At 38.9% G+C, this 26,792-nt stretch overlaps 1 protein-coding gene across 3 annotated transcripts; it reads left to right on the forward strand.

Annotated features, from left to right (window-relative positions):
• The first annotated feature begins 19,449 nt into the window (after nucleotides 1-19,449).
• On the forward strand, nucleotides 19,450-26,505 carry LOC137726670 (tubulin-folding cofactor C). Of its 3 annotated transcripts, none has more exons than XM_088694930.1 (5): nucleotides 19,450-19,783; nucleotides 21,864-21,934; nucleotides 23,023-23,129; nucleotides 24,821-26,087; nucleotides 26,231-26,505. In XM_088694930.1, exon 4 carries the CDS (start codon nucleotides 24,967-24,969, stop codon nucleotides 26,038-26,040), a length of 1,074 nt encoding a protein of 357 aa, XP_088551056.1. In that variant the 5' UTR covers nucleotides 19,450-19,783; nucleotides 21,864-21,934; nucleotides 23,023-23,129; nucleotides 24,821-24,966; the 3' UTR covers nucleotides 26,041-26,087; nucleotides 26,231-26,505. The 3 variants fall into 3 exon arrangements, with proteins under 3 accessions (XP_088551056.1, XP_088551057.1, XP_088551055.1); XM_088694931.1 differs by having other exon boundaries at nucleotides 26,249-26,505; XM_088694929.1 differs by having other exon boundaries at nucleotides 24,821-26,505.
• Nucleotides 26,506-26,792: the final 287 nt, after the last annotated feature.

The following is a 26,792-nucleotide window of genomic DNA, read 5'->3' on the forward strand; positions in this document are numbered from 1 at the left end:
TCGACCCTTTTTTTAATATATTTGCCCTATAACTCACAGACCGACCTCGTATTTGTATGGAGTAAGCTACTTTCTTTCTTTTTCTATTTTTTTATAATTTTTTTAAGAAGAATCTCGACGATACGAGAGAAATTTTATTAAATCAAAAAGAGAAGTTACACTTAATTAGGGTCGTAAAATAAGAAAAAATAATAAAGTAAAATGTACAAGAAAAGAGAGAGACACATAAACTTGACCCTCTTAAGAAAACAAATAAAACTACAAGAGAGAAGGGGGTGGTTTGGACGTCTGTTGGGGGACTTTTAGGTCGAAGTGGACTTAGGCTTTGAGAACGTCCCCTTATCTCTCTTGGTATGGATTCGTAACAAGTCCCGGGATATCTTAAAAGAGATAGTTTGTTTTAGAAAATACCCCGATAACATCAATGGCTCGAAGATTGCATGAAAGATCAAGATAATAACTTGCTCAAGTGAAACGTGGTGTGGAAGCTAGAAGATTATCAATTTACATAAGAGAGAAGGGATTTGCATGGTTGTATGACATTCTTTGCTGGATAATCTAGGCTTTCCTAGGGTGATTGTAAGGTTTCTAATGGCGGGGATGTTTGATGTAAAGCTATGGAAATTACTAAGGTTGCATGGATGGTGATGCTTAGGGTTTGGAGTATGCTTCTAGGCTAAGTGGAACTTTCAGGGCTTCTTCCTGGGTGGTTCTCTCTTACTATGTTTTCTCTATGTCTCTCTCGGTGTTACTCTAATCTTATCTGTGTTTTTCCCTCCAATGGTTTCTCCTCCTCCTGATGTAAGTGAAGGGTTTTTCTCTAGGTTTCAAGGGAGTATCACTTTGTGGCTTGGTCTTCCCCTCCTTTCTTTCCTTTCCTTTTTTTTTTTTTTTTTGGAATGTGGGCTTCCTCATGGGACTTTTCCTCTTTCCGCGTGGCAACGGATCACTTCTTGCCGTTGTGCTACCTTACTTCCCGTGCATGTCCAATCATAGGGAGAAACTCTGGGTATTCCCCTACCTTCACTTGGTAACTGGTACAAACTGCTTTTCTCCCTAGGACAAGTGTTTAATTTGTCCTTGCTTCTCCTCTCCTTCTTTAATTCTCATTCCTTCTTCAATTTTTTTCATAACTGCTCATCTCCAAATTTTTCTCTGCTCTTTGGGCTGGGTTGTGTCATCCTATTCGTGCTTTTCTGTGTTTTGCAACAAGGTTTTCTTCAAGTAAGGATTCTTCCTTGACCATTTTTTGAAATTTTCTTCTCCTTTTGTCTTCTCTGTTTGCCATGGTGATGAAATTAGACATGCATCTCTCATTTTGATCATGTGTTTCAAAGATTTTGGAGTTTCAACATAGACGCACAAGGTGTGTAGATCCTTCCTTCAGGAAATCAAACTCCACTCCTTGGGTAGTCTTGTAAGCTTCAAAATCATGTGTGTTTGCCTTCTCTGATTTCTCTTATGTTTTCCATGTATCTGTGAAATTGTCATTTAGCCTAGCCTTTTTGCATGTTGGTGCGCATTTGAGTGGGATGGATTGATCAGTTGCATTGATCTGCTTGGTGTGATTAGCTTGATTGCATACATAACCTGTTTTTGCTTGGGTACATGTATAACATACTTTCCTTGGCTAGATTTTTTTTTTTTTAGGGCTTTGATAACATGGCATGTATTTTGTGTGATAGCATGTAGGGAAAATAGTCTCATGTTAAAGTCCTAGAATTTCGCATAAAGGGCTTGGAATTTTATGAACGTACCCTTTTGCTTTCCCAGGGTGTGTTTGTTTGTTTTCCCGGGGATAGATTCGTTATCGTGTTTTGCCTTGTATACTTGCACGTTTCTTCTTGCATGTTGCACTGGCTTGTGGTATCTATGGTTTGGCACTTTCTTTCCATAGGTGTATTATGGATGCGGAATCACCAAAGTGTTCAACTGCGGTTGATGGGTCCTTCACTACTGAGGACCGACTTCGACGAGGGAAGCCATTATCTCATCTTGGTTCTCAAAGCAAGGATTTCAAGGAGGAAGAGCCTTCCTTAGACTCGGTCTCTTCTATTGATCCCAGATGTATTTCTTAGTGCTACATCGAGGGTAAGTTGTTTCCCGCCGTGCCGATCCACTTCAAGTTCTCATATGGTGAGGCCATTGGTTGGACACTAGGCTTAACTTTGCGAACCAATGCACGACCTTGACAAAGGGCCAAGGTTTTGGATGCTTTCTTCATGACCAAGAAGCAGGTTGTTTGCCTCAAGCCCAAATTTCTTCGCCACTTGGTTAAGAAGTGGAGTACAGAGACCCACACCTTTGTTTGTGCTTGGGGAGAATTTATCCCTACTCTGGAGGATGTCGCCAATATTATGCATCTTCCAATTGCGGGTAATGTGGATCCCTTCCATTACGTCATTCCTTCTACAAACAAGAATATTTTTTATGTTTTGAAGAATGGTGCTCCTATTTCTCCGAGCAAGGTTTTCGCTTCAACGAATGGATCAAACACTTTTGGCAAGTAAACAAGAGCCGAACTGCAGGTTCGAGGCTATGTTGTGTTTGTGGCTAGGCCACTTTGTCTTTTGTGATAGCAAGGATACCTTCATTTGCCAGGTGATACCTTGGGCTATGACGATAGTACGTGGCCATGTGGTTCCGTTGGTTTCACTGTTTTTCAGGCTTCTCTACCATGAGCTAGATCAACTTCACACTCTGGAGGAACAAGTTGCGGGTAGTGCCCCGTTGAAAAGTTTCCTCTGCACTAGCTTTCTGCAAATTTTCTTATGTGAGTGTATCAAGGGTCTGAAGATAACCTCTTACCCTTTCGATGCAGCGAAAAGCCGATATGTTATTGATTCTTCCTCTTATTTGCCTAAAAAGCTCTCGTTAGATTGCCGTTGGTTTGGGAAAATTCCAGCAAAAAAGCAGAACTTCTTTGAGCTTTTAGACGATGTTTCTGGCTTTGTTTTTCGTCTGTATGTGTTAGTCCCAAAAGGTTTTGCCTCCATGATGTTCTTTACCGATGTTACTTGTGACGATGATCCAAGTGTGATATCAATTCATCTCTCCGAGATTTTGGATTTCCTTTTGCTTACCGAAAAATCGTTGACTTTGTTAGCTTCTTCAATCCCCTTTTAGAGGGAAGATAGCAAAGAAAGAAGTGTAACTTACTCTCATTTTCGGGTGCGATTTTAACTGGGTTTTGACCAAGGGGTGCCGATATCTTTCCATGCGAAAATTGAGGTCTCTTTCAATAATTTGTTTTGGAGTTCTATGTATGCGCCTCAGGAATGTTTTCGCCATTTTTAGTACATTACCAACCAGACCCGGGTAGGTGGCATCTCTAAAGGCTATACCGCTTATTGGTTGAAGTGTTTCCCTACTATCGCTAAGTTTCATGGTGACAAGCAACCGCGATTGTCTCCCAGCGTTGTCAGCCATCCCAGGCTAGTGTTAGAGCCTATTATTGTTGCTTATAGTTCGAAGCATCGATGCCCTACTACAACAGAGGAAAGCAATGCTTCGGGTGACTCTTCTCAGAGCACCAAGAAGTGTGGGGCATTAGGTGTTAGCAAAGGAAAGCCTACAAATCAAGAGAAAAGCGGCTTCGAGTATATTTCTTGGTTTGACTTCTCTTGCTAATTTTACCTTTGCATGCTATTCCTTAATGTTTTATATGTTGTGTCTCAGATGATGCAGTGAAACACTTTAGGTTCACTGCATCTAGGCCTTGGGTGGTAAAAGACGGTCCACCTAGTAGCAAGCTTGACTCTTCTCTATGCCGAAGAAATTGAAGAGTGAAGGTTTCGCAGTGAAGCCAAAGACTGTAACAGATCTTGTTCCCTTTGCTTTGTGGTTATATGCTAATTATAACTTTGTCACAACCAAGACTCCTGCCAAATAAGTAGTTCATGCTGGCCCTACTTGTAAAACTAGGAATGCATGAGCATCTGCTTCTTCCAGCACTACGAAACATCCTGAGTTCCTTGATATTATTACTGCGAGTAAGGGAGAATGAAATGCAAAAGGGAAACTGACGGTGATGAGGCAGCTGTCGAAGGCTTGGCCGCTGAGGAAAACAGCAATACAAGTGTCAATTCTGACCCTAGGAGTTGAGGACATCCTTAAGCTACCCTAGGGAAGGACACGAAGGGTGAAGACAGTGGCAGATAACTAAACGGCGATGATGACATTAAAGCAGCAAAGGATGTTGATCTTGATGAGGTTGATGGATTTTTGAATAATGACGTTCAGGTTGAAGTGGAAGATATAAGGGTATTGTCAACCTTCTCCTTATGTCTTTGAATTTTTCTTAAGCTTATATGTGTATGTAGGAAGTAGCTAAACTTCACTTAGCATGGTTTCTTCATGTTTTTGCATGTGCATGTATAACCATGTTGATTTGTTGGAATTCTGCCTTAGATACCTTTTGTGGGCTGTGTTACTTTGTGTCTCTGTTTGTTGATATGTTTCTTCACTTGTGCATATTTTCTCTGAGTGAATGCTGGTGTTGTAGAGTCTACAGTATGTGTTGAAGCCCCTAGTGGCGTTATTCCCGAGCTTATAGAGGATGTTGCAATGGGTAGCGATGTTCAGCCAACAGAAGTTGTACCTTCTCCAAAAGTTCTTTCCCCTAAGAAGCAAGCTTCGGTGGAAGAGTGGGCATCATAGCACTATGCCCTCAGGAAGCTCAAGCATAGTATTGCTAAATAGAGCCAGGGTGCTAAGTTCGATTAAGGAACTGATTCCTTCTGGTGAGGCTTTCTTTTCCCGGGTCAACTTTAGGGGAGTAAAGGTCCGCTCCAGACTAGTTAAGGCATTGGGCAAGTTCTTTGAGTGCATTAGTGATGCAGATGTGAGCTTGATAGGTTTATTTTCCTTCATGCGAGGAATGATTTTGTAAGAGCTGGAGACCCTGCTTTATGGCATGAATCATTCTTCCCTATGGGAAATCACAAAGCACATGCTACTATGTTGGTGAGATATGATTAGCAATGTGGTAGCTTTGGGGATGCCAGTGGGCTCTTTAGTTGAGAAGCTAAGAGAGTTGCGTGATATCATGTTTGGGCTTTAGCTTGAGAAAGAGAAGGGCGTTTTGGATCAATTCATTAAAGTAAACAAATTGATGCGTGTTCTCGAACTATAGCGTAAAGAACTAAAGGTGAAAAGCTCAAGTTGAAGAAGTTGGTCCACGTGAGCTCCAAGGTAATAGCGGCATGTCTTCAACTTGCATCAGATCAATTACATGCTAGCATCTTTAGCAGTTCCTCCGAAAAGTGGTGTTCTAAGCTTAACTTCTTACCTTCCTATTATCGTGCGCTTTGCCTGACTGTTTGCATTTTTCTAACCCTTGGCTTCTTTTTCTTGGCCGAGCATAAACCTTGAGATGTTGAACTAGCAAGCTATGAAGAAAGTTACTTTCCTCACTCCACCTATACTTTTAGTTGTACTTTCCTTTTAGACCGCTAGATTATTGTTTTTTTAACAATGGTTATGGGGCCACTTTGCTTTGTATTCTGCTTATTTGCTTTTGACTCCTTCCTTTGGCTTTGGATGCTGATGTTAATTTTATCATAATGCTTATGACGTCTTTAATGTTCTTGCCTTGCATGAGAATTTGCTAGATAAACTTTTATTTAGATCTTTCTTATGCACATGTTTAAGCTTTTGCCTGCTTTCCTGGGAGAAATAGCTGATCCTGCCGCTTGGCATTTTGCCAGCAAGCTTCTCTAAGGAAAAATGAAAAAGATGTCATAACTTACATGAAGAAGTAGAACAAGTAAGGAAAGCTTGACTTGTTTAGCTTTGATTAGCTTGTTGCTTTTAAAAACTTTTCCTTGCTTGTCTTGATTTTGCATTAATAGGCTTTGGCATGTTGCATCAGTATAGCTTTTTGGAAAGCTTTATTTACTTGACTCAATGGTTTTGCATGGCGTATTAGCTTGGCATGTTGCATGAGCATTGAACCATTGAGCAGCTTGCATGGCATTGATAGGTTTGGCATGTTGCATAAGTACTAGCTTTTGGACAAACTTTAGTTGCTTGAATCAATTGTTTTTTATGGCGTGTTGGCTTAGCATGTTGCATGAGCATTGAACCATTGAGCAGCTTACTTAACATTGATTTTGCATTGATTGGCTTGGTGTGGGCTTTTATTATAGCCTTGGCATGATTACTGCTATAACTTGTTTAGAAGAAATCCTTCTAGTTACTCTTGCCAATGTAAAGAAACGAATGTACCAAATCTTTAGACAAAATGCTCATTCATTTCGTTAAAATTTAGGGTACGTTAATCGTTGCATGGCCTTACAAGGTCTCATAGAGTAAGCAAAATGATCATTGCATAGAAGGAGCTTGTTCTTCTCAAAATAAGTAAAAGTTTTTTAGTAGTAATATGGCTTTAGCCACTTTGCATTGACAGATTTCATTAGCATACCTTCGTTGACCGAAGTCAAGTAGTAGTAACCACTTCGATAGGCTTCCTTGATCACAAAAGGTCTTTCCTAGTATAGGGTGAACTTCGAATGTCCGGAGATTTGCCTCCTTATGTGTTCGGCTGTCCTGAGGATAAGATCTCATTCCTTGAAGTTACATGGCTTGACTGTGCAGTTGTAGGCTATAGTAACCTGTTCAGGGTAAAGGATTGCTTTCCTAGTTGTTTCTGCCCTTTTTTTCCTCAAGGTCCTTCCACCCCCAGCTTGCGCATGCTACAGCATCCCATTCTACATCGTTAAATGTTGAAACTCTTGTTAGAGGCATCATCATTTACACAGGGGAAATAACTTTAGACCCATACACCAATGAGTAAGGAGAGAAACACGTAGCGTTCATTGGGGATGTGCGATAGGCCCATAAGACGTCTGGAAGATGCATGCTCCAGCCCCCAGAGTAGTTATGTATCATTTTTCTTAGGATTCTCAGCAGTGTCTTGTTTGTGGCTTCAACTTGACCGTTTCCCTAAGAATAGTACAACATGAAGTGGTTGTGCTTGATCCCATAAGTATCAAATGTGGCACTTACTTGTTTGTTCACAAAAAGATGTGCCGTAACCGCTCACTATTTTGTAAGGTATTCTAAATATGCAAACAATGCATTCCCTAATGAAATTGGGTACTACTGCTCCCGTTACTTTCCTCATAGGGATTACCTCTACCCATTTTGTGAAGTACTCAGTGGCTACTAGGATCCATATATGGCTTTCAGAAGCTGGATTGTTTGTTCCTATCAAATCAAGCCCCCAAGTATGGAATGGCCACGTAGTACATATCCTGTAGTAGCATTGGAGGTTTATGGATCAAGTTTCCATGAACTTGGCATGCATGGCATCCCTTAACCATATTGTGCGTGTTTTCCCTCATGTTTGGCCAATAATATTATAAACTCAGTAGCTACTTGTGTAGTTTATTTCTTCCTTGGTGATCATCGTATTCTCTAGCATGTACCTCTTGCATGACTTGTGATGAGTCGGATGGCCCAATGCATCTCAATGATTCCCCATTGAATCTCATCTGGTCCATAAAGTACTGCTTAGCTGTCCTTTTTAATTTTTGTGCATCCCTTACATTGCTTGGCAATGTCCATCGATGAAAAAGGTCAGGTATGGGGAATTCCTCCAGTTGTCACCTTCTGGAGTTTCCTACAAGAATGGTGAGTCAATTGTTGAGGCCTCCCTTCTTATTACAACAATGTTGGGTTGTTTTTCGACGAAGATAAGCTTAGAGCTAAGTGTGGCTAGGGCATCTGCATATATGTTGGTTGTGCCGTGAATGTGTTTCAACACCACTTGTTTGAAGCTTGCCATGAGTTTCTCGACCATAGTACGGTATAGGGGCTCTTATGGTGCACATTTTGTCTGGATCTACATCGATGTCGTGCTAATGCACCAGGAAGTCTAGGAATTTGCCCGAGGAAACACCAAAGGAGCATTTCTTGGGGTTCATCTTCAACCTATATGCTTAATATCTCCTTAGCACTTCCTAATGCCCTTCCCTGGTCTTGGATTTCACGACGAGGTTGTCCACATAGTCTTCCACCTCATTCCCCATCAGGTTATGAAAGATTGTTGTCATTGCTTGTTGATAAGTAACACTAGCGTTTTTGAGTTCGAATGGCAAGATAGTGTAGTAAAAGTTTCCAAATGGCATGCGAAAAACAATCTTCTTAGCATCTTTGGCAAACATCTTGATTTGATTGTACCTACTGAAGCCATCCATAAACGATATCAGGCATTTCCTTAAGGTTGAATTGATCATAATGTCCATGGTGGGCAATGGAAACTCGTCATTTGGGCATGCTGCATTTAGATCTCGATAGTCGATGCATATCTGGATTTGAACAATGTTCTTTTTCTTTACTAAGATGATGTTGGCTAGCTAAAGAAGGTGCTTGATAGGCTTGATAAATTCGGTTGCGATGAGCTTTTCTACCTCAACTTTGATTTTAGCCTTTATTTTCGAATGGAAATTCCTCATTTGTTATACGATAGGATTGATCCCAGACTATGTATTTAGTGTGTGGCGCGCTAGGTTTGGATCAAGGCATGGCATCTCTTCATAGCTCCAGGCAAAGACGTCCCTGAACTCCTTTAGCAGGCTAACTAATTCTTTCTTTTCCTCAACAGTTAAGTAAACGCTAATAGAAATCAATTTTTGCACAAAATGATCATCACTTAGGTTCACCTATTCAAGCTTTTATGCCACTGCAGTGGATCCATCTTGCATGCATTTTGGCGGGATTCGTCTTCGATGTGATTTTCTGCACAGAAGGATCATCATTTAGGCATGATTTTATGCAGGGATTCATCCTCGGCAATAGGTGCATGCATGTCTTCAGTTTCCTTATGACATTCACTTGCTTGGCATGTAGCGCTTCCATACTCAAGGCTTTCTCCCACAATATGGTCAAGCCCCCCCAACCCGTCATAAGCTATAGATGACACGGCCGTCGAGAATCACGACCCTGGACCATTAAGGTGAAGTGTAGACAAGGACACCGGCCTCTGACTGTATACATTTTCCTTGTCCCACAGTGTCTAGGAATTTTTGGTCATTGAGATCTCAAACTTCTTCCCAATGGGGTAAAGGTATCCCTGAGGCATGTGATATCCTACTTATAGTACTTAAGAAATCATTATAGAACTCAACATCGGAATAGTGAACTTTGTCTAGATTGAATGGCATCTGGTTTCTTGGGATGTAAATAGGCATCGGCCCAATCCTTCCCTTGACGCACTAGTGGTAAGTGAAGGTTACGAGTCTATGCTTGTTTATCCATGGCTTTCCAAGCAGAACGTGGTGAGCCACATTGATGTCTATAGTAGAGCGTGGTAAGCCACATTGATGTCCATCACATAAAACTTAGTAAATGACCTGATAAGGGTGATCTTTTAGTCGATCTCGATATATCTAATAGTTTATTTGATGTTATTCCCAAACCCATTAATAGAGATTTGAGACCTTACCACCTTTGACATTGGGACGCTTGTTGCAGTGAGCACTGCCAAGGGCAGAATGTTGACGGAAAAACCAGTGTCAACTAAAGCTTGCCTGATGAAGACATCATTAATCTATCCTTCCAGGTACAGTGGCCTTCGGTGGTCAAGGAAAGCCATTTCCATGTCTTTGTCAGTGAAGATAATGGCATTGTTGTTCTCAAGGAAGGCCCTATGTAGTTGGACAGCATATCATTGAGGGCCATAGTTATTGAAAACATGCATGAGAGCTTCAGCAGTAGTAATTTTTGCTTCCGGGCCGTATTCAAGCTGGTCGAAAAAAGATTTGAACTTCGGGTTTTCCTGGAGGACTTGCGTAGGCCCTTACCCTTGGGAAAGGTAATGCTCAACTGCTTCCATGTTGGGGAGGTTGTACAAAGTCACAGCCGTCATTTCCTGGCTGAACAATTGCTCTTCCAAGGCTTCCTCGTTGTATTCTTCTAGCATATCGATGGTGAAGACTTCATCACTTAGGCTTAAGGCAAAATCCACGAGATTTGCATCATCATCTCCCCATCCCTTAGCTTAAGGCCATGGAGTATTATAGCTCTACAGCTTGGAGTATTTGCATGAGTAAGCCTTCTCTATGTTCTCAGAAGATTCCCAGATGGCTTCTGGTGGCTTTGGGTCGTTGATCCATAGGTGGTAGACATCGTCATTTCCGGAGCATGTGATGACAGTTGCCATATCTTTCCTTTAGCGTTTTGGCAGAGGGTCAGTGTCTATGGTTTGCGTCTTGCATGGCAGCTTTAGTGTTCCTTCACGGATTTTTGCATGGAGAATTTTTCGCAAAGTTTAGCATATAATATAAGGATATCCCACATATTGATGGTAGCAATAGTACCTGGGATTTTTTCTATCCTTCCTAGAATGGGTTTTGTACGGCCAGGGCAGCTTATGGCCCCATATGTGAGCATGGTATCGAGGATGTCTGGGAAATTTTCATCGTTGCTTGTTAGTGGATGATAGGTTTCCCTTTCACTCTCCATTTTCATCATTTTCTTTGAGTTGTAGTCAATCTGTCATCTACGACTAGGGCATGATGAGTTTCCTTCTTATCAGTTTTCCAGGATCTCCCCGTGGAAGGCTTGACAGACGAACTGGTCTTTTTCACCGCCTCCAATCACCTCGAGAACTGGTTGATACCGATATTCTCCAAGTACACCTTATAGTCAGCTACAATGTTGCTGATGCAGATCTCCACAAGGGCTTCCTCGTCTTTCTTATCATATCAGTCAATGACGAGGTCCTGGAAACGATTACCAAAAGTCATCGGATTTTCCCCGTGTTTTTGGCGTGTATTGTTGAGCTGAGTTGTTGTGACCTTTTCCTCATACTAGAAGTATTTTTTACAGAACTTACTTGCTAGCTCTTTCCATGTCCGGATGGAACCTGGTGCGAGGGTGGTGTACCAAGAATAGGCACAATCAATTAAGCTTTTCAAGAACTCCCTGAGATATAGGTTGCATTCGCCAGCATGAGGACCCAAAACATCAATGAAATGGCTTATATGTTCTTTAGGGCTACCGTTCTTCCCTTCAAAGAGAACAAGGTTGGGAGTCTTGTATCCGTTAGGATATGGGACATGGAGAATGTTGGTTGGATATGCTGGCTCAAGAACATATTTTCAGTCCTTCGAACTTATGTGCAACTCATTTTCGAGCATGGCTATGATGGTTTCATGAGTGACAAATGATGGTGTTTTCTTAGGACTCTTGTCAGCAGCAACAGCTAACTCTTCCTGAGAAGCCTTTTCGAGTATGGCTATCACAATTTTCTCGATTAGCTTCAGGATTAAGTTTTTTAACTTTTTCACGAGCCTAGCAATTTGTTTTTAGGTTTTACCCATGGCATGAATGGATGTGATGATGTCCAGCATGTCATATTCATCTAGATTTTCCTGGTTTTCCTGGTGTTGGCCTTCACGTTGAGACTCGTCAAGTCGAGAAGTAGCCTTGCCTGCGTCTGAGGTGTTGTCGCTCTTGATAGTGTTTCTTCTGGATTTGGGAGCCATTGAATGAAGATTGCGACCTATCCCCAATAGAGTCGGTAATTTATGTCGGGGAACTTTTAAGTCGAGGTGGACTTGGGCTTTGAGAACGTCCTCTTGTCTCCTTTGGTGCATATTCGCAACAAGTCCCAGAATATCTTGAAATAGATAGTTTGTCTTAGAAAATACCCTGGTAATATAAACGGCTTAAAGATAGCGTGAAAAATCAAGATAATGACTTGCTCAAGTGAAGCGTGGTGTAGAAGCTAAAAGATTATCAGTTTACATGAGAGAGAAGGGATTTACATGGTTGCATGGCTTTCTTTGCTGAATAATTTAGGCTTTCCTAGGGTGATAGTAAGGTTTCTAATAGCTGGGATGTTTGATGTAAAGCTATGGAAATTACTAAGGTTCATAGATGGTATGCTTAGGGTTTGTAGTATGCTTCTGGGCTAAATGGAACTTTCTGGGCTTCTTCCTATGTGGTTCTCTTTCACTATGTTTTCTCTATGTCTCTTTGTGTTACTCTAATCTCATCTATGTTTTTCCCTCTAATGGCTTATCCCCCTCCTTATATAGTAAAGGTTTCTTCTCTAAGTTTTAAAGGAATATCTCTTTGTGGCTCTGTCTTCCCCTCCTTTCTCCCTAATTATCTTATTATTCCCCTTTTGGTGTAAACTAGCTGCATTGTTGAGACCTGCATATTGTTTTTTCCCGAGACGCGACTTTCCCAGAACGGTCTTCCGCAAACGCTAAATCTGGTAGCGCGCTTCATGGCTTTTGCGCGTTGGCTGTCTGTGCAGGCTAAGAAAGGAAAGTCAACATTAAATGCCTAACTTGCTAGGCTGAACATGCATTTAATGCAAGAATCTAGTTTAATCCTAACTAAGGGGGTTGACTTGCTAGGGAAATGGATAAACTAGGCTAGTTTTCTCTCAGTGATGCATGTGTGAAATACAAAAGGTATGGGCTCGGATCTTCAGGCTCCTAAGCAACCCAAAGTCTTTCATGACCCCGATTCGACGTTGGCCGATAATCTTCCATAACCATCCACACCACAATCCATTTGGCAGGCCCCGAATATGTGACTTAGGCTTAGCATGATTTGTGGCTAAGGAAGCATGGCATGATGAATATGCATGAGTTTGGCATGAATATCCAGTTTAATCATCGTGGCATGGCATGTTTGTAAATATATTCCTCGTCAATCATGTGCCTTGGCGTGTGTTTGGGCTTGAATGTAGGCTTTGCATGACAATTAGGCCTTAAGACTTAGTTAGGTTAGTGTGTGACATTTTTGAGCCCCAATAACGTCGAGCCTAAACCCATCTAAAGAAAAATCTAAAAGGTCTAAACCAACATAACAAGTTTCAAAGCACAAAAAAAACATCATGTTAGAAAAGAAAAAAAAAGGAAAAACACAGATTATGAAGAACATAAGACCATGTTAGAATTTTTTTTGGCAACCACATTCCCTTCTGGATAAATATGTGACCACCAAAATGTCATCTTAAGAATTCGGTTTAAGCAAGCAAGCCATTTAGCCCGAAAAGGCCAAGAAAGAACAAAGTCTTTTGAACGAAGACAAACAAGAGCACTTGTAAAATCACTTTTCACGAAAACAATGTCAAATCATTTATAAGCCAATTCTACGTCAATAATCTACAAAAAGAATTGTGATGACCAATAACTTGACATAATCCCCCAAGAAATCGATCATGACAATTAACCAAGTAGGACTAGCTTGATATTAGTCATCCTCACTAGTTTGTCTACTCTTCTTAATCTTAGTTCCAATAAACCTAATTGATTGGTCATCCTCATAGATTTATCTAACTATCTAGATGCAAAATTCCTAAAGGTGATCAGTCATTAGAAATTCGAACCCAGAATAAAATACCCACAAAGATGAAGAATCTAACATGGCATATAATTGGATAATAATCAACAAAGTACTTCACAAATATTCATGTCATGGCTTCATCATAAACCTTAGAAAATAACTTAGTTACACATAAAAATAAGAATAAAAGAAAGATAGAACCTGGAATCCATGGCAAAGCACGTCCCTAAGCTCTTCTTCACAAATTTAGGAGATGGTGATTGGTAGTATGGTGTGGTTTATATGGGGATGTAGGGGTTGTGGTGGATATCTTAGAGAGAGCTTAGGGCACTTATTTATACTAGAAAACCCCTTAAAGGTCTGGGAGAAACTCTCCTAAATAAAACAAACTCCTAAACAATTAATGACACAAACTAGGAAAGAATCCTTCTTAACTTGGGAAACACGTCATATGTCTTGCACGTCAGGTCGATTTATCTTCTAGAAAATTTTGTAAAAATATGAGAAACGTAGCTTTATCTCTTATCTTTCCAGGCCTATATCGCACACCACTAGAAAAAATTGGGAAAGCCTCCAAATCTTCATTCTCCCACAGCTGTGCAATTATGACATGAAAGTTACTTCTGCAAGATTAACTTTGAAAATTGGAACGTTTGGCTTCATGGAAAATTATGAAATTTGGTTACAATGATCTTCTGCCTCTTAGCTTCTTTTTCCAATTGACCTTGCATCAAAACTTCTCCAGAAAGTCGAATTATCACCAAAAACGTTCTAAGTGAGCAGATTGGCTGAAACTGAGAAAAGGGAAGTAATAAGGCTCTTTTATAATCAATTCCTTAACAAAAGATAGGGATAAATGATATAAAAATATGTTAAATAATGCACCTATCAGGGGCGTGCGTTCCACACCTTTCTCCCTTTCCTCTAAGTTTTAATGGGCCCGAGCCCAGCTTCATGCCCCTTTGCCCTTGGCCCATGCTGAGCCATCACCTGGCCCACGTCAACTAGTACCCGCGTCGCACCACCAGCACCTCGACTCAAGCCGAGCCAACCCCCGTGTCGAGCCATCAGCAACCTATGTTGCCCAATACAACACAGCAGTCTCGTGACACCCTTGCCATATGTTTCACACTTCCTCGGCCCCCGCTGAGCCAATTTTCAAGAAGAAGGAAAAGTTCAAGTTTTTCTTACCTTGTTGCAACACATAGAAGAAGAACAACAACAATAAACGACTCTTTGCAAGGGCAAGGGAAGAAGAAAGCTAGGGAGGGGAAAAATTGCCTCCGACTTCTCTCTTCCTTGTTGGAATTATGATTGTTCTCCAAATTTATTTAATCACCTGCTTAAGGCAGAATTATGAAGGAAATATTTGTGAGAACAAGTTCATTTGAGCAACATCTATGAATGCAATTAACAATTAAAAGGTGGAATCATGCTTATATGCACTCAAAAATAAAACTTGACCTATGAATTCAAGGCCTAGTGAGTGTGGTGAACCAAGACTCAACTCAAGAACAAAGTGAGTTAAGAAATATTATACCTTTATAGATTCCTCTTTGCATAAGTAAAGGATATTCACCCAAGAGATAGGGCCTTCATTCCTTACTTCTTAGCTCCATGGATTTCTTGGAAGAGAATGGTAGAATAGATTCTCCAAGTTCCCAAAATAGGGAACATCTAAGTCTCCACACCAAGGAGAGTATTGATGAAGAGATGAGTGACCTAGAGTAAGTAAGATTGCTAGCTATTTTCCTCTCGGTTGGCCGGCCTCTTAGAGAGAAAATGAGAGCTTGTGTTCTCTCCAATTTCCTCAAAGAAAACCCTAATAAATTTTGGCTATAAAGTTCTTTATATAGTCCATTCACTTAAGTGACAAAAGAACCAAAACCCTTCATTCTCTAATGTGGCATGCCTTAAGGGTCCATTGGGCTTTCAAGCCCTTTGCTTTTCAAGTTGTCATACAACTTGAGTTATTGGACTTAACATTCAAATCTCATTGGACCTTGGGGCTTAAAATTAACCCGAGGTCTAATACTTACTTATTCGTTTCATTAATTAGCATATTAATTAATCCTAGCCATAAATAATTAAACTATTTAATTATCCTTACTCATCTCCATTGTTTCTTCAATCTCTACCTTACACGGTGTACGATCAATTAGGTTCCTTTTAGCGAGGCAGTGGGCAATTAGAACTTTAGAGCTTTCCACAAACCATGAGTTACACTTAGCAGTATGTCATGGCTACCCAAGCTAATCAGAAGAGGTGGAGAATCTATTCAGTTTAGGATTACAATGCAATACAGTCTTTCTCTAATACAATACTCTTGACCACATTGTTTGGTTTGATAGCTTATTCATGTCTACTATCCAATGTGATTCATTTACTTATATGATTACCTTGAATGTGATTTGGAACGACTTCCTAAATTTCATTCATGCTCTGGCCAGAGATTCTTAATCATATCATAGAGTATTCTCCTTCAAACAGTTTGAAGGTTATAGGTCCCTTGTTGTGCATTCACTTGCCTCCATGGCTAAGTGGCATAACTCCAACAATGTCGTGATTACCCTATGACGAAGTGACTTTGACATAGTCAAAGATCAAGGACCTAAATGATGCCTCAAGTCAAAGGACTATTTTGCATTATCCCAACTATGAGTTCTCATGTGACATGAGTATGAGAACTTCTTGTTGATCATGTTTAGTGGACTCATTCTCTATTGAGCACCAATATGCTTGTCTTGGTGTCAATCACACCAATGACTCAAGACCAGTTATTCTCCCTAAGAGAAGACATGGCACGTACTGATCTTAACGGACTGTCAATGCCCAATTGGCAATCCTATGATTAGGAACGTTTACGGTATGTATGCGAAAGAGAATGGTCTAACGAATCTAACTTCTTTAGATCACATTCTTCCAATTACATATTCCTTGGACTTATCGTTTAAGCATATAAAATTTATATGAGACGACTTTAAACAATAATCTTTGCCCTTTATATTAAACTAGATTAGTTTAACATGTGAAATGTACGGAAAGTATCATCATATGATTGGCCTTTAGGGCATATTTCCAACAAATTAAATAGGTATTGGGGCAATTGGTTTCCTTTTCCTAGAAGAAGTCTATCTGCAAATCAAGAAATGAGATCTAGTTCAAATTGGGAAACAACTCTACAAGCCTATGCAGTTTAGATTTCTACACCTACTACCATTTTCCCATATGCAGCCTAGCATGTGTAGGGGCATTTGTGAAGCTTAAAATAATCCCAATATTCTGGAGGCGACACTTGGACTTTTGCTCAAGAAAGACAAGATTGCTCTTATTGAATGGGCAGGCTCCTCAAATACTCCAACGCACAGCTCACACCCTTGAAGGTCCCAACAGCTGAATATGACTGCCCACAGTTCACCTGCCCTTGGCAAGGAAAAGTCAAAGCATTAAAGATAAGGATTAACTGCCCAAATCTTATCTTTAATACATTCCCAATTAAGGATTGACTCCATTCAAGTAAGTAATCCCTATTTAAATCAATTAGGGTAATTACTCCATTATCTCAAGATATTATTTCCTATTTAATATCTTGAGAATATTTCTCCATAAAACCTTGGCTAATAGGATGCCGTCATGTGTAGGATAAAACCCTAACACCATGGCTTACCACTCCCCTATATATACCCCATATTCTACCAAAATTCGATAAGCTTTTGCTACCCCAAAAAAACCCTAAACACTTTAGCCACAGTTATCCACCACTTCCAGAGGCCGAAAATACTCACAAAGGCATTTCAACCTCTCCCTGGCCACAAGTCTGGCTTCCACACCAGCAGCGAGTTTCAAACCTGAGACCTCCAGTTTTTAGTTTTAAGGAAGCCTTAGAACTAAAGTTTGAATGAATGGAGGATATGTCTATAGAATTACGAGGCTAAAGTTTGTATGAGGCTAAGTGGCATAACTCCTCTAGTTTTTAGGGTTTTAGTCAAAATGAATGGAGGATAAAGATTGTATGAGGCTAAAGTTTGATTATTAGGTGTGTATTTATTGATAAATTGTAGTTTTATACAGTGGCGGATCTAGGATTTTAACATTGGGTGGTCCTAATATAAAGCTAAAACAATTAGTTGAAAATAAGATTGAAACATTAAACAATCAACGACAACTTTTTATTCTTAATCTTAATATAAACAACAATTTGATGCAACCTTTTTTTTACCCTTTATTAGCAAGATCACTAATCCCTTACAATTGAGAAAAATCACTTCTTAAAAGCACTGAATGAATATAAATATCAAGTTAATCTTAAAATGTATAGGTATGTGAAGCCTGAAGAAGAGAACGAAGAAGAGATGGTGGCCTTCGGTTGGGTGGGGTGGGAATATTAGGGAACGGGGATTAGGGATTAGGGACTAGGGAGTTCATTTGGGTGGAGTGGAATTGTTTGAAAGTCGAACCTTTTTTGTTTTGTGTTTTTTTTAAATAAAAAATGGTGAGGCTCTCAGCCTCCCACGTGACCTAGGATGGTGTTCTCAAACAATACATCAATACTCACTATTTTACTTAATGCTCCACGTCACGTCGTGGACCTAGGATGCCGTTTAAAAAGTAAATAGTCTTCTTCTTCTCTTCTTCTGGTTTGGCAGAAAGCCAGAGTATTTGTGCAGCTGCTGCTTTTCCCCTCCACCATTGCCCAGACTTGGGTGGTCCTTGGATGTCCTCACGGCCAATTATCTGAGCTTCCGGGTGGTCCTGGGACCACCCAGGTCCCTTAATAGATCTGCCCCTGGTTTTATGTTTACTTTCATCTTGTACTTGATGGTAATTATGCAAAAGGCTACAAAAGACAAGTTACATTTACAATTTAAGTTGGGTGTAGAGAGATGTTATATGGGTTCAAATAAACTTTCCATAAAGATTTCTTATACCTATGTCCATAGAATTACACTTATTACAATGTTAAGTAAGCTAGGTGATTTTCACATTTCATTTTTAACCTTTCACATGTCCTTTTTATTTGTGGTCATTAAATAAATCAAATGAAAACAACATATCGTACATGTACAAATTTCTTAAACAAAATATTTGTTTACCCTACACCATCTCAATGATTTGTTAAAGTACACATTTGTTCTAAAACTATTGTTTGTACCATTGTTCACCAACCCGAAACTACTAGCCATCGATCAATTGTATACCTTCAAAGACTCACTAAAGAGTTTGTGTGGAGGCACCTCTGTCGAAGCACATGAGTTTCTTTCTAATTAGGAGACCAATCATTACTAGAGTCCCACATCGACCACGAATGACAATAGAGGACTCTTCTCAATTTTAAAAGGAGATCACTCTTCCATAATTAAGTTTCTTTGGACCTAAGATTCCTTAATCGATAGTTAGATCTAATTAATGATGATTATGTTTGAACCTCAATATCATGTAAACTCTTACATAAATGAAAACTTCTCTACCTTCGTGAATGTAGCCCAACTTAAGGTGAACTCCTTATGCCTTGTGTTTGTTTTCTTATCCCTTATTTCTCTGCCGACTATCTTTATTAGGTGACCGAAACAACCTTGAAAATATCACTCCTTAACACTTTCATTGATTCGAAGTTAACTTTTATCTAAAAAAAAAAAATATTTCATTTAGAGGAAGATGACAAAGTAAAGATAATAGGTTAGTGGTGATAGAAAATATTAAAGTACAATTTTGCCTAGTCTATTTGAGTGACAAATATGAGGCAATTAAATAAGCAACATATCACGTTAGCTATTATGGTACCATTTTGTCATTTTGTTTGCGAATACAATTTAAGATGCTCTTAGTAGTTAGAAATCAATCATTAATAAAAATTAATTTAAAAGTATCTTATAACAAATGAAAACGCTCTTGATGAAAATTATTTTAGAACCAATCATTTATCTTTTAGTTGAGTGGTAATCAAGTCTTTTTACATCACTTTTTCTTGAATAATAAAATAAACTTAATTCATACAAAATAAAATCAATTCAATTTACACCCTAAATTTATGTGTTGATTTATTAATTTCAGTAAATTTCTCATTTCCTCCGTTCCGCTTCCTCCTCCCCCACCAAACCCCACACCCACTCCCACCCACACCACCCCCCCCCCCCCCCCCTCCCCCCCCCCCCCCCCCTCCCTCTCTAACCTCTCAACCTCCATTTTGTTCATGCTCCACTTCCGAACAAACCCTAACAATTCAACAAATACACACCACTTCCGAACAAACCCTAACAATTCAACACACACACAGAGCGACGCGGTTGACTTGAATCGAAGAGAGAGGATCTGAGTCATCGGCGATATAATTTAGATTGTGTATGGACCCGGTCTGATGGGTGCTGCGGGCTCCAAACTCTAGAAGGCTCTCGGCAACCGGTTTCCGGAAGGCGAGCGACATTTCGGACTCGAGAATTTCGGCAACACTTGCTATTGTAACAGCGTTTTGCAGGTTTCTCTTCCGCATCCTTCAAATTCAATCGTTTTATTAGTAAAATTTTAAAATTAGGCTATTGGTTTTATAGAAGTTGTGTAATATTTGTGGTAGAACGAGAATTACGTGAAGCATATGCAAATTTTGAGCTGTGGTTGTTTCGAAATTGAGTAATGGCGCAAGTTAAGTAAATCGGATTGGATATTGTAGTTCCGCTTGGAGAGTTGCCCAATTAGGTGTCGTTTTGTGGCTGTTTATGGTCGTTTAGTTTTGACTTGTTAGCTAGGTTAGCAAGTGCTAGGTTTGGGGTTGAGATTGTTGTAGCATTCTTTAGTAACATTAACCGTCTGCTTCCCAAGGTTATCATCGATTTCACAATGCGAGCATTTTCTGTTTTTCTATTCAGTTTTCCGGTGGTGCTGAAAATTTTATTTCTGGGTTCCGGGTGAACTTGTTGAAATGCTAGTGCATCGTGCAATGACCAGCTTCTATTTTGTTTGTCTGAATGGATGAGCACTGGGTGAAATGCCTTTTAGACACTCATATATTTCCAATTTACTGCAATTGGGATTCTTTGTCTTGAAACTGAATATTTTATAAAGGAAACCGCGTACCTTTTGACGAAGATGATGTACTGGGAGTGACGGTGGACGCATGGTAGAGATGGAAATCTTGAAGTCTGACATTTGGAGGGACATTCTGGTGATGAATGTGGTGGTGATTGAGTGTCTTGTGAGGTGGCAATTTGGTCGAGTTCTGGGGCTTCTGGTGGAAGGTCTGGGGGTGCAGTATCAGGTGCAGTCGTTGGTGGGGGCATAGGTGGTGCGGCCATGGTGATGGTTTGGTTAGTGATGTTGGTACGATGCTGATCAGACTCTGTGAGTTGTGGTGTGGGAAGGATTGCTCATCTTATTCGTGATGAGGTGTTTGATTTTGAAGCAAAGGTATTTTCATAGAGGATAGCCGACAAAAATGCACCCTACAACGCTTTTGACCTAGAGGATAGGCAATAAATATGCAACTGCGTGCTCGTGATATTCCAACTAAATAAGCCTATTTTACAATTGGATTCTATGAAAACATTATTTAATGTATAAATCAATGCTTTATCCTTTTTGGATTGTTGGAAACCATTTTTTCTCAAGTAATCATCACCCCAACAAGAAATTTAGTAATGTGTAATTTTTTTTTTTTTCCGGCTTGCTTTCTGATTACACTCTCTTTCTCGGAGGTATAAGCTTTTGCTTCTCTCTCAACATATTTTGTTTGTATGTTAATTTTGGAAAAGTTCCCAGCAATTGTGTGAGTGTGTATTTTTTTTATTAATTTTAATTTCTGGATTAAATTGTATATTTTTGTTAAGTATTTTTGGATTAAAACTAAGAGCGTTGATTTAAGTTTGCAGTTTTGAAATTCAGTTTCAAGTGTGTTCAAATTCAAGACAAGAAAAATTGTGATGATCCCCAAGAACATAGGAAGTAAAAAATTTTGATGATTAGATTTTGAAATTTCTTTTTTCCCAAATCCATATCGACATGGGTTTGTGATTGTTTTAAGGAAGTGGAAGAAGACAAGGGCATCTTGCTTAACTCAGCTTTTCTTTCAATGGTTAATCAGTAATAAGCAAGCGTATACGATATAAATTTCTGATTGAGTAAAGTTTGACGCTTTATGTGTTTTAGTAGGCGTGTGAATTTTTTTCGAGTCATATCTTAAGCGATTAGTTTTTGTACACGGTATGAGTTAGTAAACATAATGACAGGAAGAAGACTATGGTTTAGATTATTTGTGTTCCTATTCTTTGCTAGAATGGTTTAGATTAATCTCTTCTTCTGCTCCCTACTTGACTGAAAAACCGTTAGTTACAGTTTTATGGTGAACAAAATATGCTCCATTTATTTTATGCTTGTTTCGTTCTTCTTGCTTGAAATGTTAGTAAATTTTGACTAATTTTGGGAGTTGAAATGGATTTTGAAATTGGGTAATGGTTATTTATATTGTATTATTAGTTAAAAAAAAAAGAAATCATTTTCATATCCTTCAAATAAGGTGAATGTAATTGTGTTGAATGATTTTCTTCGTATATTGGCTTCTACAGGGTTGGAAAAGTTGCCTGATAGAGATTTTGGCATAGGTGTTTGTAAGCGGACGGAGTACTTCATCCCCGAGGCAAGTCTTTTTACACAAATTCGTTTGGAATATATAGTTGTATACTGAGTTTTTTATAAACAAAGCTAAAAGTACAACTTTCTTTGTGTACTATTATTTTTAAATGGGATTTTTTGACAATTTTTGGCTTTTGATTTTGGATTGGAATTTGGTTTTCATTGACAAATTCGGCTGCTAGCATTTGGAAATGAGTCAAATTGCTGTAGAAATACTGATTTAGTAACCTAATATTAGCCCTTTCCTATCTTTGTGGTGGCTCTTGCATGTCTTTACAAGTGACAAAAAAAATGGAAAGAAAAATAACTGACTTATTCAAAACCAAATATAATGGTCCTATGGCATAACACCTGCAAGGAAAAGATACCAAAGAACTCAGATTCTTGCTCCCTCATTTCAGAAATATGACATTGAAGTGATATTTTTTAGGGGATCACTAGATGGGATTGAAAGAGAGGAGGTTACATTTTCGTGTTCCTTCTACTGTTGTCATTTATTAAAACAATGTTTCTTGTCAGTTGTTTTCTATTTGTTTTTTTCTTTTCTTTATTGTTGTTTTTCAGTTGGGAAATTGATTAATATGGTCAGTTAAGGCCGTTCATTAAAAATTGTTTGACTTTCTATAAAGAAAGACAAAGAAAATAAAAAAATAGTCATTTATTCATGTTAAGTTTGAGCAGAAAAGGAAAAGAGAATCAGGAATGGTCATCTAGCTAGAGGGAGAACTACTTTTACAAGTGTTTTCTTTTTTTTCGTTTTTGTGGATTTTTCCCTTTTCTTTTCTTCTCAACTGTTATGTTGCCTGTTATTCATAACAATTTCTCACTCTGAGTGAAACAAGATTTCGCTGGTTCCTTATTGTTTCAGTAACAGTTTATTAATCTATGAGCATGTTTGGGAATTGAAGAGCATTGTGAATGTTGGTTCGTTGTGTTTGCTTGAAATTTTAGTTATTTGTGTGTAATTTTGGGAGTTGAAATGGGTTGTTAATCTGGGTAGTGGTTGTTTACTTATGTCATTTTGGGATTGCATAATGTTGCCCATTATCTGCACTTGAGATATCCTAACATCAGTGTTTCAATTTCTTGCAGGCTTTCCGTTCCAAGTACAGAGGCAGTGTTCCTTTGCTTGCATCAATCTTTTCGAAGTGTTTGACAAAAAAAACTTTTGGAAGTGATAATAACTGCTGTTGTTGCAGGTTAGTAAAAAAATAAAAACACTTTCCATATTATTTCAATTTCATGCATTTTAAAATCCTTGCTTTTGTGACTGTGATATGATTATTATGTATTTCCTTTATTTAATTTAAATTTAGGAGTTATGAATATTTTACAATTTAATTTATGCATGTTTCATTTTATTACTTGCCAGCTATCAATCTGTTGTTTGGCGTTTTAATTTTTTGCACATGATGCTAAAAAGAACAAGATATAGCAAAAGAAATCAGGCAACACAAGAAGATCATACTTCTGACCCTTCAAATGGAATAGAAATATTCAACGAAAATGTTTATCATGCTGATAATGCACATATGTTGCTTGAAAGCTCTTCCAAGGAAAGTTTGGTCATGAAACAAAAGCGTGACTTTCGCACTTCTGATATTGCTGGCCTTAAAAAAATTTCTCAAGCCCAAAACAAAAGACAAAAACAAAAAAAAAAATGAACACATTTCCTGTATCGATTTGAATACAGTTGAAACAACTGCACATGAGATCGAGTTTGACAATTTAAAGACTTATTTTACCATGTGGATTTATCTGCTTTAATTGTTCTTTTAATTATTTAGAAATGGATGTGTTAAATTGTGGTTAAGGTTTCAAAACCCGCAGCGGAGCGCGGGCATTTTTGCTAGTTTAATCTACACTAAAACCCAAAACACTCTGAAACACTGTTCATAAGCACCGTGCATTATTACGTTTTTACACAAACAAAAAAGCCCTGCACTCATATCTTTCCTCCCGATTAGTCTAAAATGATTCCTAACTTATTGACCTATTGCATGTCAAAATTGGCTTCAAATTTGTGATTTAATATAATTGGGCTTTTGAAAAAAATTTCATGATTTTGTCTAATCCAATTTAACGGTTAGAAATTTCGCCTGGGGACTGCAATTTCATCTGCTCCAAACAAATAAATTCTTTTTATTCTGAATTTAGAAAATTATATTTGAATTTGTTTTACATCTGATTCAGTTGGATTTAGGGATTGTGTTTTAGTGTTTCCTGGCCTGAGTTGTATATAAAGAAAAAGAGTGATTTTTTTTGTATCGTAAAGAGTTCATAAGGATCATAGACATGAGTTTGATATTATCAAGTAAGATGCTGAGTCCTCCTACATTCATATAATTATATTTATGAGCTGCTTTTCTGGGTTTTTGTTGATTTTGTTTGCTTATCTAGTATATATTGTGACACTGCCTCCAACATTATCAGTTTATACATGAAAAGCATAACACTTGGGCCAATCTAACCATTTATTTTGAGCACATCACATCAGCAAAATAATAAAACATATGACAGCGGGGTTTTTCAAGTCAATTTTTTGTTGGCATGTTGTTCATGTAAGTGTTGATTGATAAATGCGAGTGTTTTTGGCATTTTATGACAAAGAAGAAGAAGAAGAATAGTATGTATGCTATAACATTATGAGTCTGAGAATTGAGACATGTGAATTGTATGGAGGTAAGCAATAATTGTGATTGTTTTTTCACTAAAAAGATTGTGTGACTTTTTGATATATTCTTCATTACGAAACAAGAAAGAAAATGATATGATCTCTAACTATTCGACTTTGTTATAAGCAATATTGTTTGGTGAAATAGTTGTGTTAAGATATAGGAGAAAAGTAAAAATATTTAAAATTAATTTTGAGGTTTTTCTCATTCTCCAGGTGTAATCTGGATATCAATTCTCAAGATGGGTCATATGAAGCAAGGCTCTTGTTAATTTGGCTAAACCCAAATACCGAATTCCCTAGTTTTTCTCTCAAATTCTACACATTTTCGCTTTCTCAAATCAACCCCATCGCTACCATCGATGGAAAATGAAGAAGTAGCTTTTTCATCAAACCCTAACCCTAACCTCCTAGTTGCAGATCCATCCCTCCAAAAGAAGCACCAATCAATGCTTGACCGCCTCTCCAACCGCCACCAAACTCGTTTAGACAACTCACTCACCCGCCGATCTGACGAGTCCGACTCGTCCTCTTCCCCTTCCTTCGAGTCCACATCAAATTTCCTCTCCCGCTTTTCCAACTCCAAGAGCTCCATCGAGTCCCAACTCGCCCAATGCCGGCTTTGTGATCCGACTCAAGTCAAATCCCACCTCGACCAAATCTCCTCCTCCATATCCGATCTCGAGAAGCTCGTCGCCGAGAACTCGTACTTCTTACCCTCCTATGAAGTTCGGTCCTCACTCAAGACGACGTCGGATTTGCGGCAGAGTCTTGAGGTTTTGAGCACCGAGTTGTTACCCAAAAAGAAATTCTCTTTCAGAAACAAACCCACCAAACCCACCAGAAAAGACCCAATCGCCGAACCCAAAGAGGAGGAGAAAGAGCAAGAACCTGAGAAGAAATCGGGTTTCCGGGTTCCAGACTCCCCAGGTTTCTGGAACAAGAAGGGAGAGATTTTGGTGCATAATTTTAAAGGATCGGAAGTGGGAGAGTTTTCGATTTCGGACCTTGATTCCTGTGAGGTGAGGCTAATGGGCTCCGTGAGAGCGCTTTTTGTTCACAGATTAAGGAATTGCAGGGTTTATACTGGCCCTGTGACAGGTTCAGTTTTGGTTGATGGTGTTGAAGGGTGTGTTTTTGTGATGGCCTCGCATCAAATTCGGATTCACAATGCGAAAACGAGTGATTTTTATCTGAGGGTGAGGAGCCGGCCAATAATTGAGGATAGTTGTGGGGTGAGGTTTGCGCCATACTGTTTGACCTATAAAGGAATTGAGGAAGAGCTTAGGGAGGCCAGTCTTGACAAAGAGACAGAGAAATGGAGCAACGTGGATGATTTCCTGTGGTTGCGGGCAGTTCAGTCACCCAATTGGTCTATTTTGCCGGAGAATGAGAGACTTGGTTTGGTTGATATTTCAAAGTCCGTGGAGAGTTAGTTTGTTATCCATTTTGTTTGTCACTAGGATGTGCTTGGAGTATAAAGGTAACATTCTTTTGTTGTATTTGGTGTTAATATGGATATGGATTACGGAAATGTTGAGTCTATTGGTTTCTCTAGCATTCTGTACTTAAGCCTATGGTTATATGAATTTACATTCTTACTCAGTTTCAATTTTATCTGCCAAGATGATTTTGATGTTGCAGTGTGAAATTGTGGGAACTTGGAAGTAGCTCATGTTGGATGAGATTGGTTCTGGAAAGGGTAGTGGAAAAGATATGGCAATCTCGTTGCTCATACCCAATCAAGAAGTCAAGATTTTTATTTGAAATGTCTTGTTTAAATACATTATTTTGTTCTGGAGACGCGGGATCTGTGGTGTCTTTTGTGTGGGTTGTTATTGGTTGACATTATGGACATGTAAAAGTCAAGTCTCAAGTTATATAAACTTCTGTTTTTTTGACACAGTAAGCTGATAACTATAGGTAAGTTGTAGTTTAAATCCCAAAATTACAAATAGATGTTTAGCAATGGGAAAAGAATTCAGATGATTCATTTAACGTTTTCAATTATATCAGACAATTTTTCTCAGACTGATTGAGGCTGCATGTGTATATTTGCATATTATTTTAAGACACCCACGTGGGAGTGCTGGACTTCACGGGGGAGCATGAATAGTAAGTAAGAGCCCCTTTGGATTTCCTTACCTTCTTGGGATTAATTCCTGTCTCTGTATTTTGTTCTCATTAA

Source organism: Pyrus communis, chromosome 5 (genome assembly GCF_041283825.1).
Source record: "Pyrus communis isolate YQ-2024b chromosome 5, ASM4128382v1, whole genome shotgun sequence".
Classification (NCBI taxonomy): Eukaryota; Viridiplantae; Streptophyta; class Magnoliopsida; order Rosales; family Rosaceae; genus Pyrus; species Pyrus communis.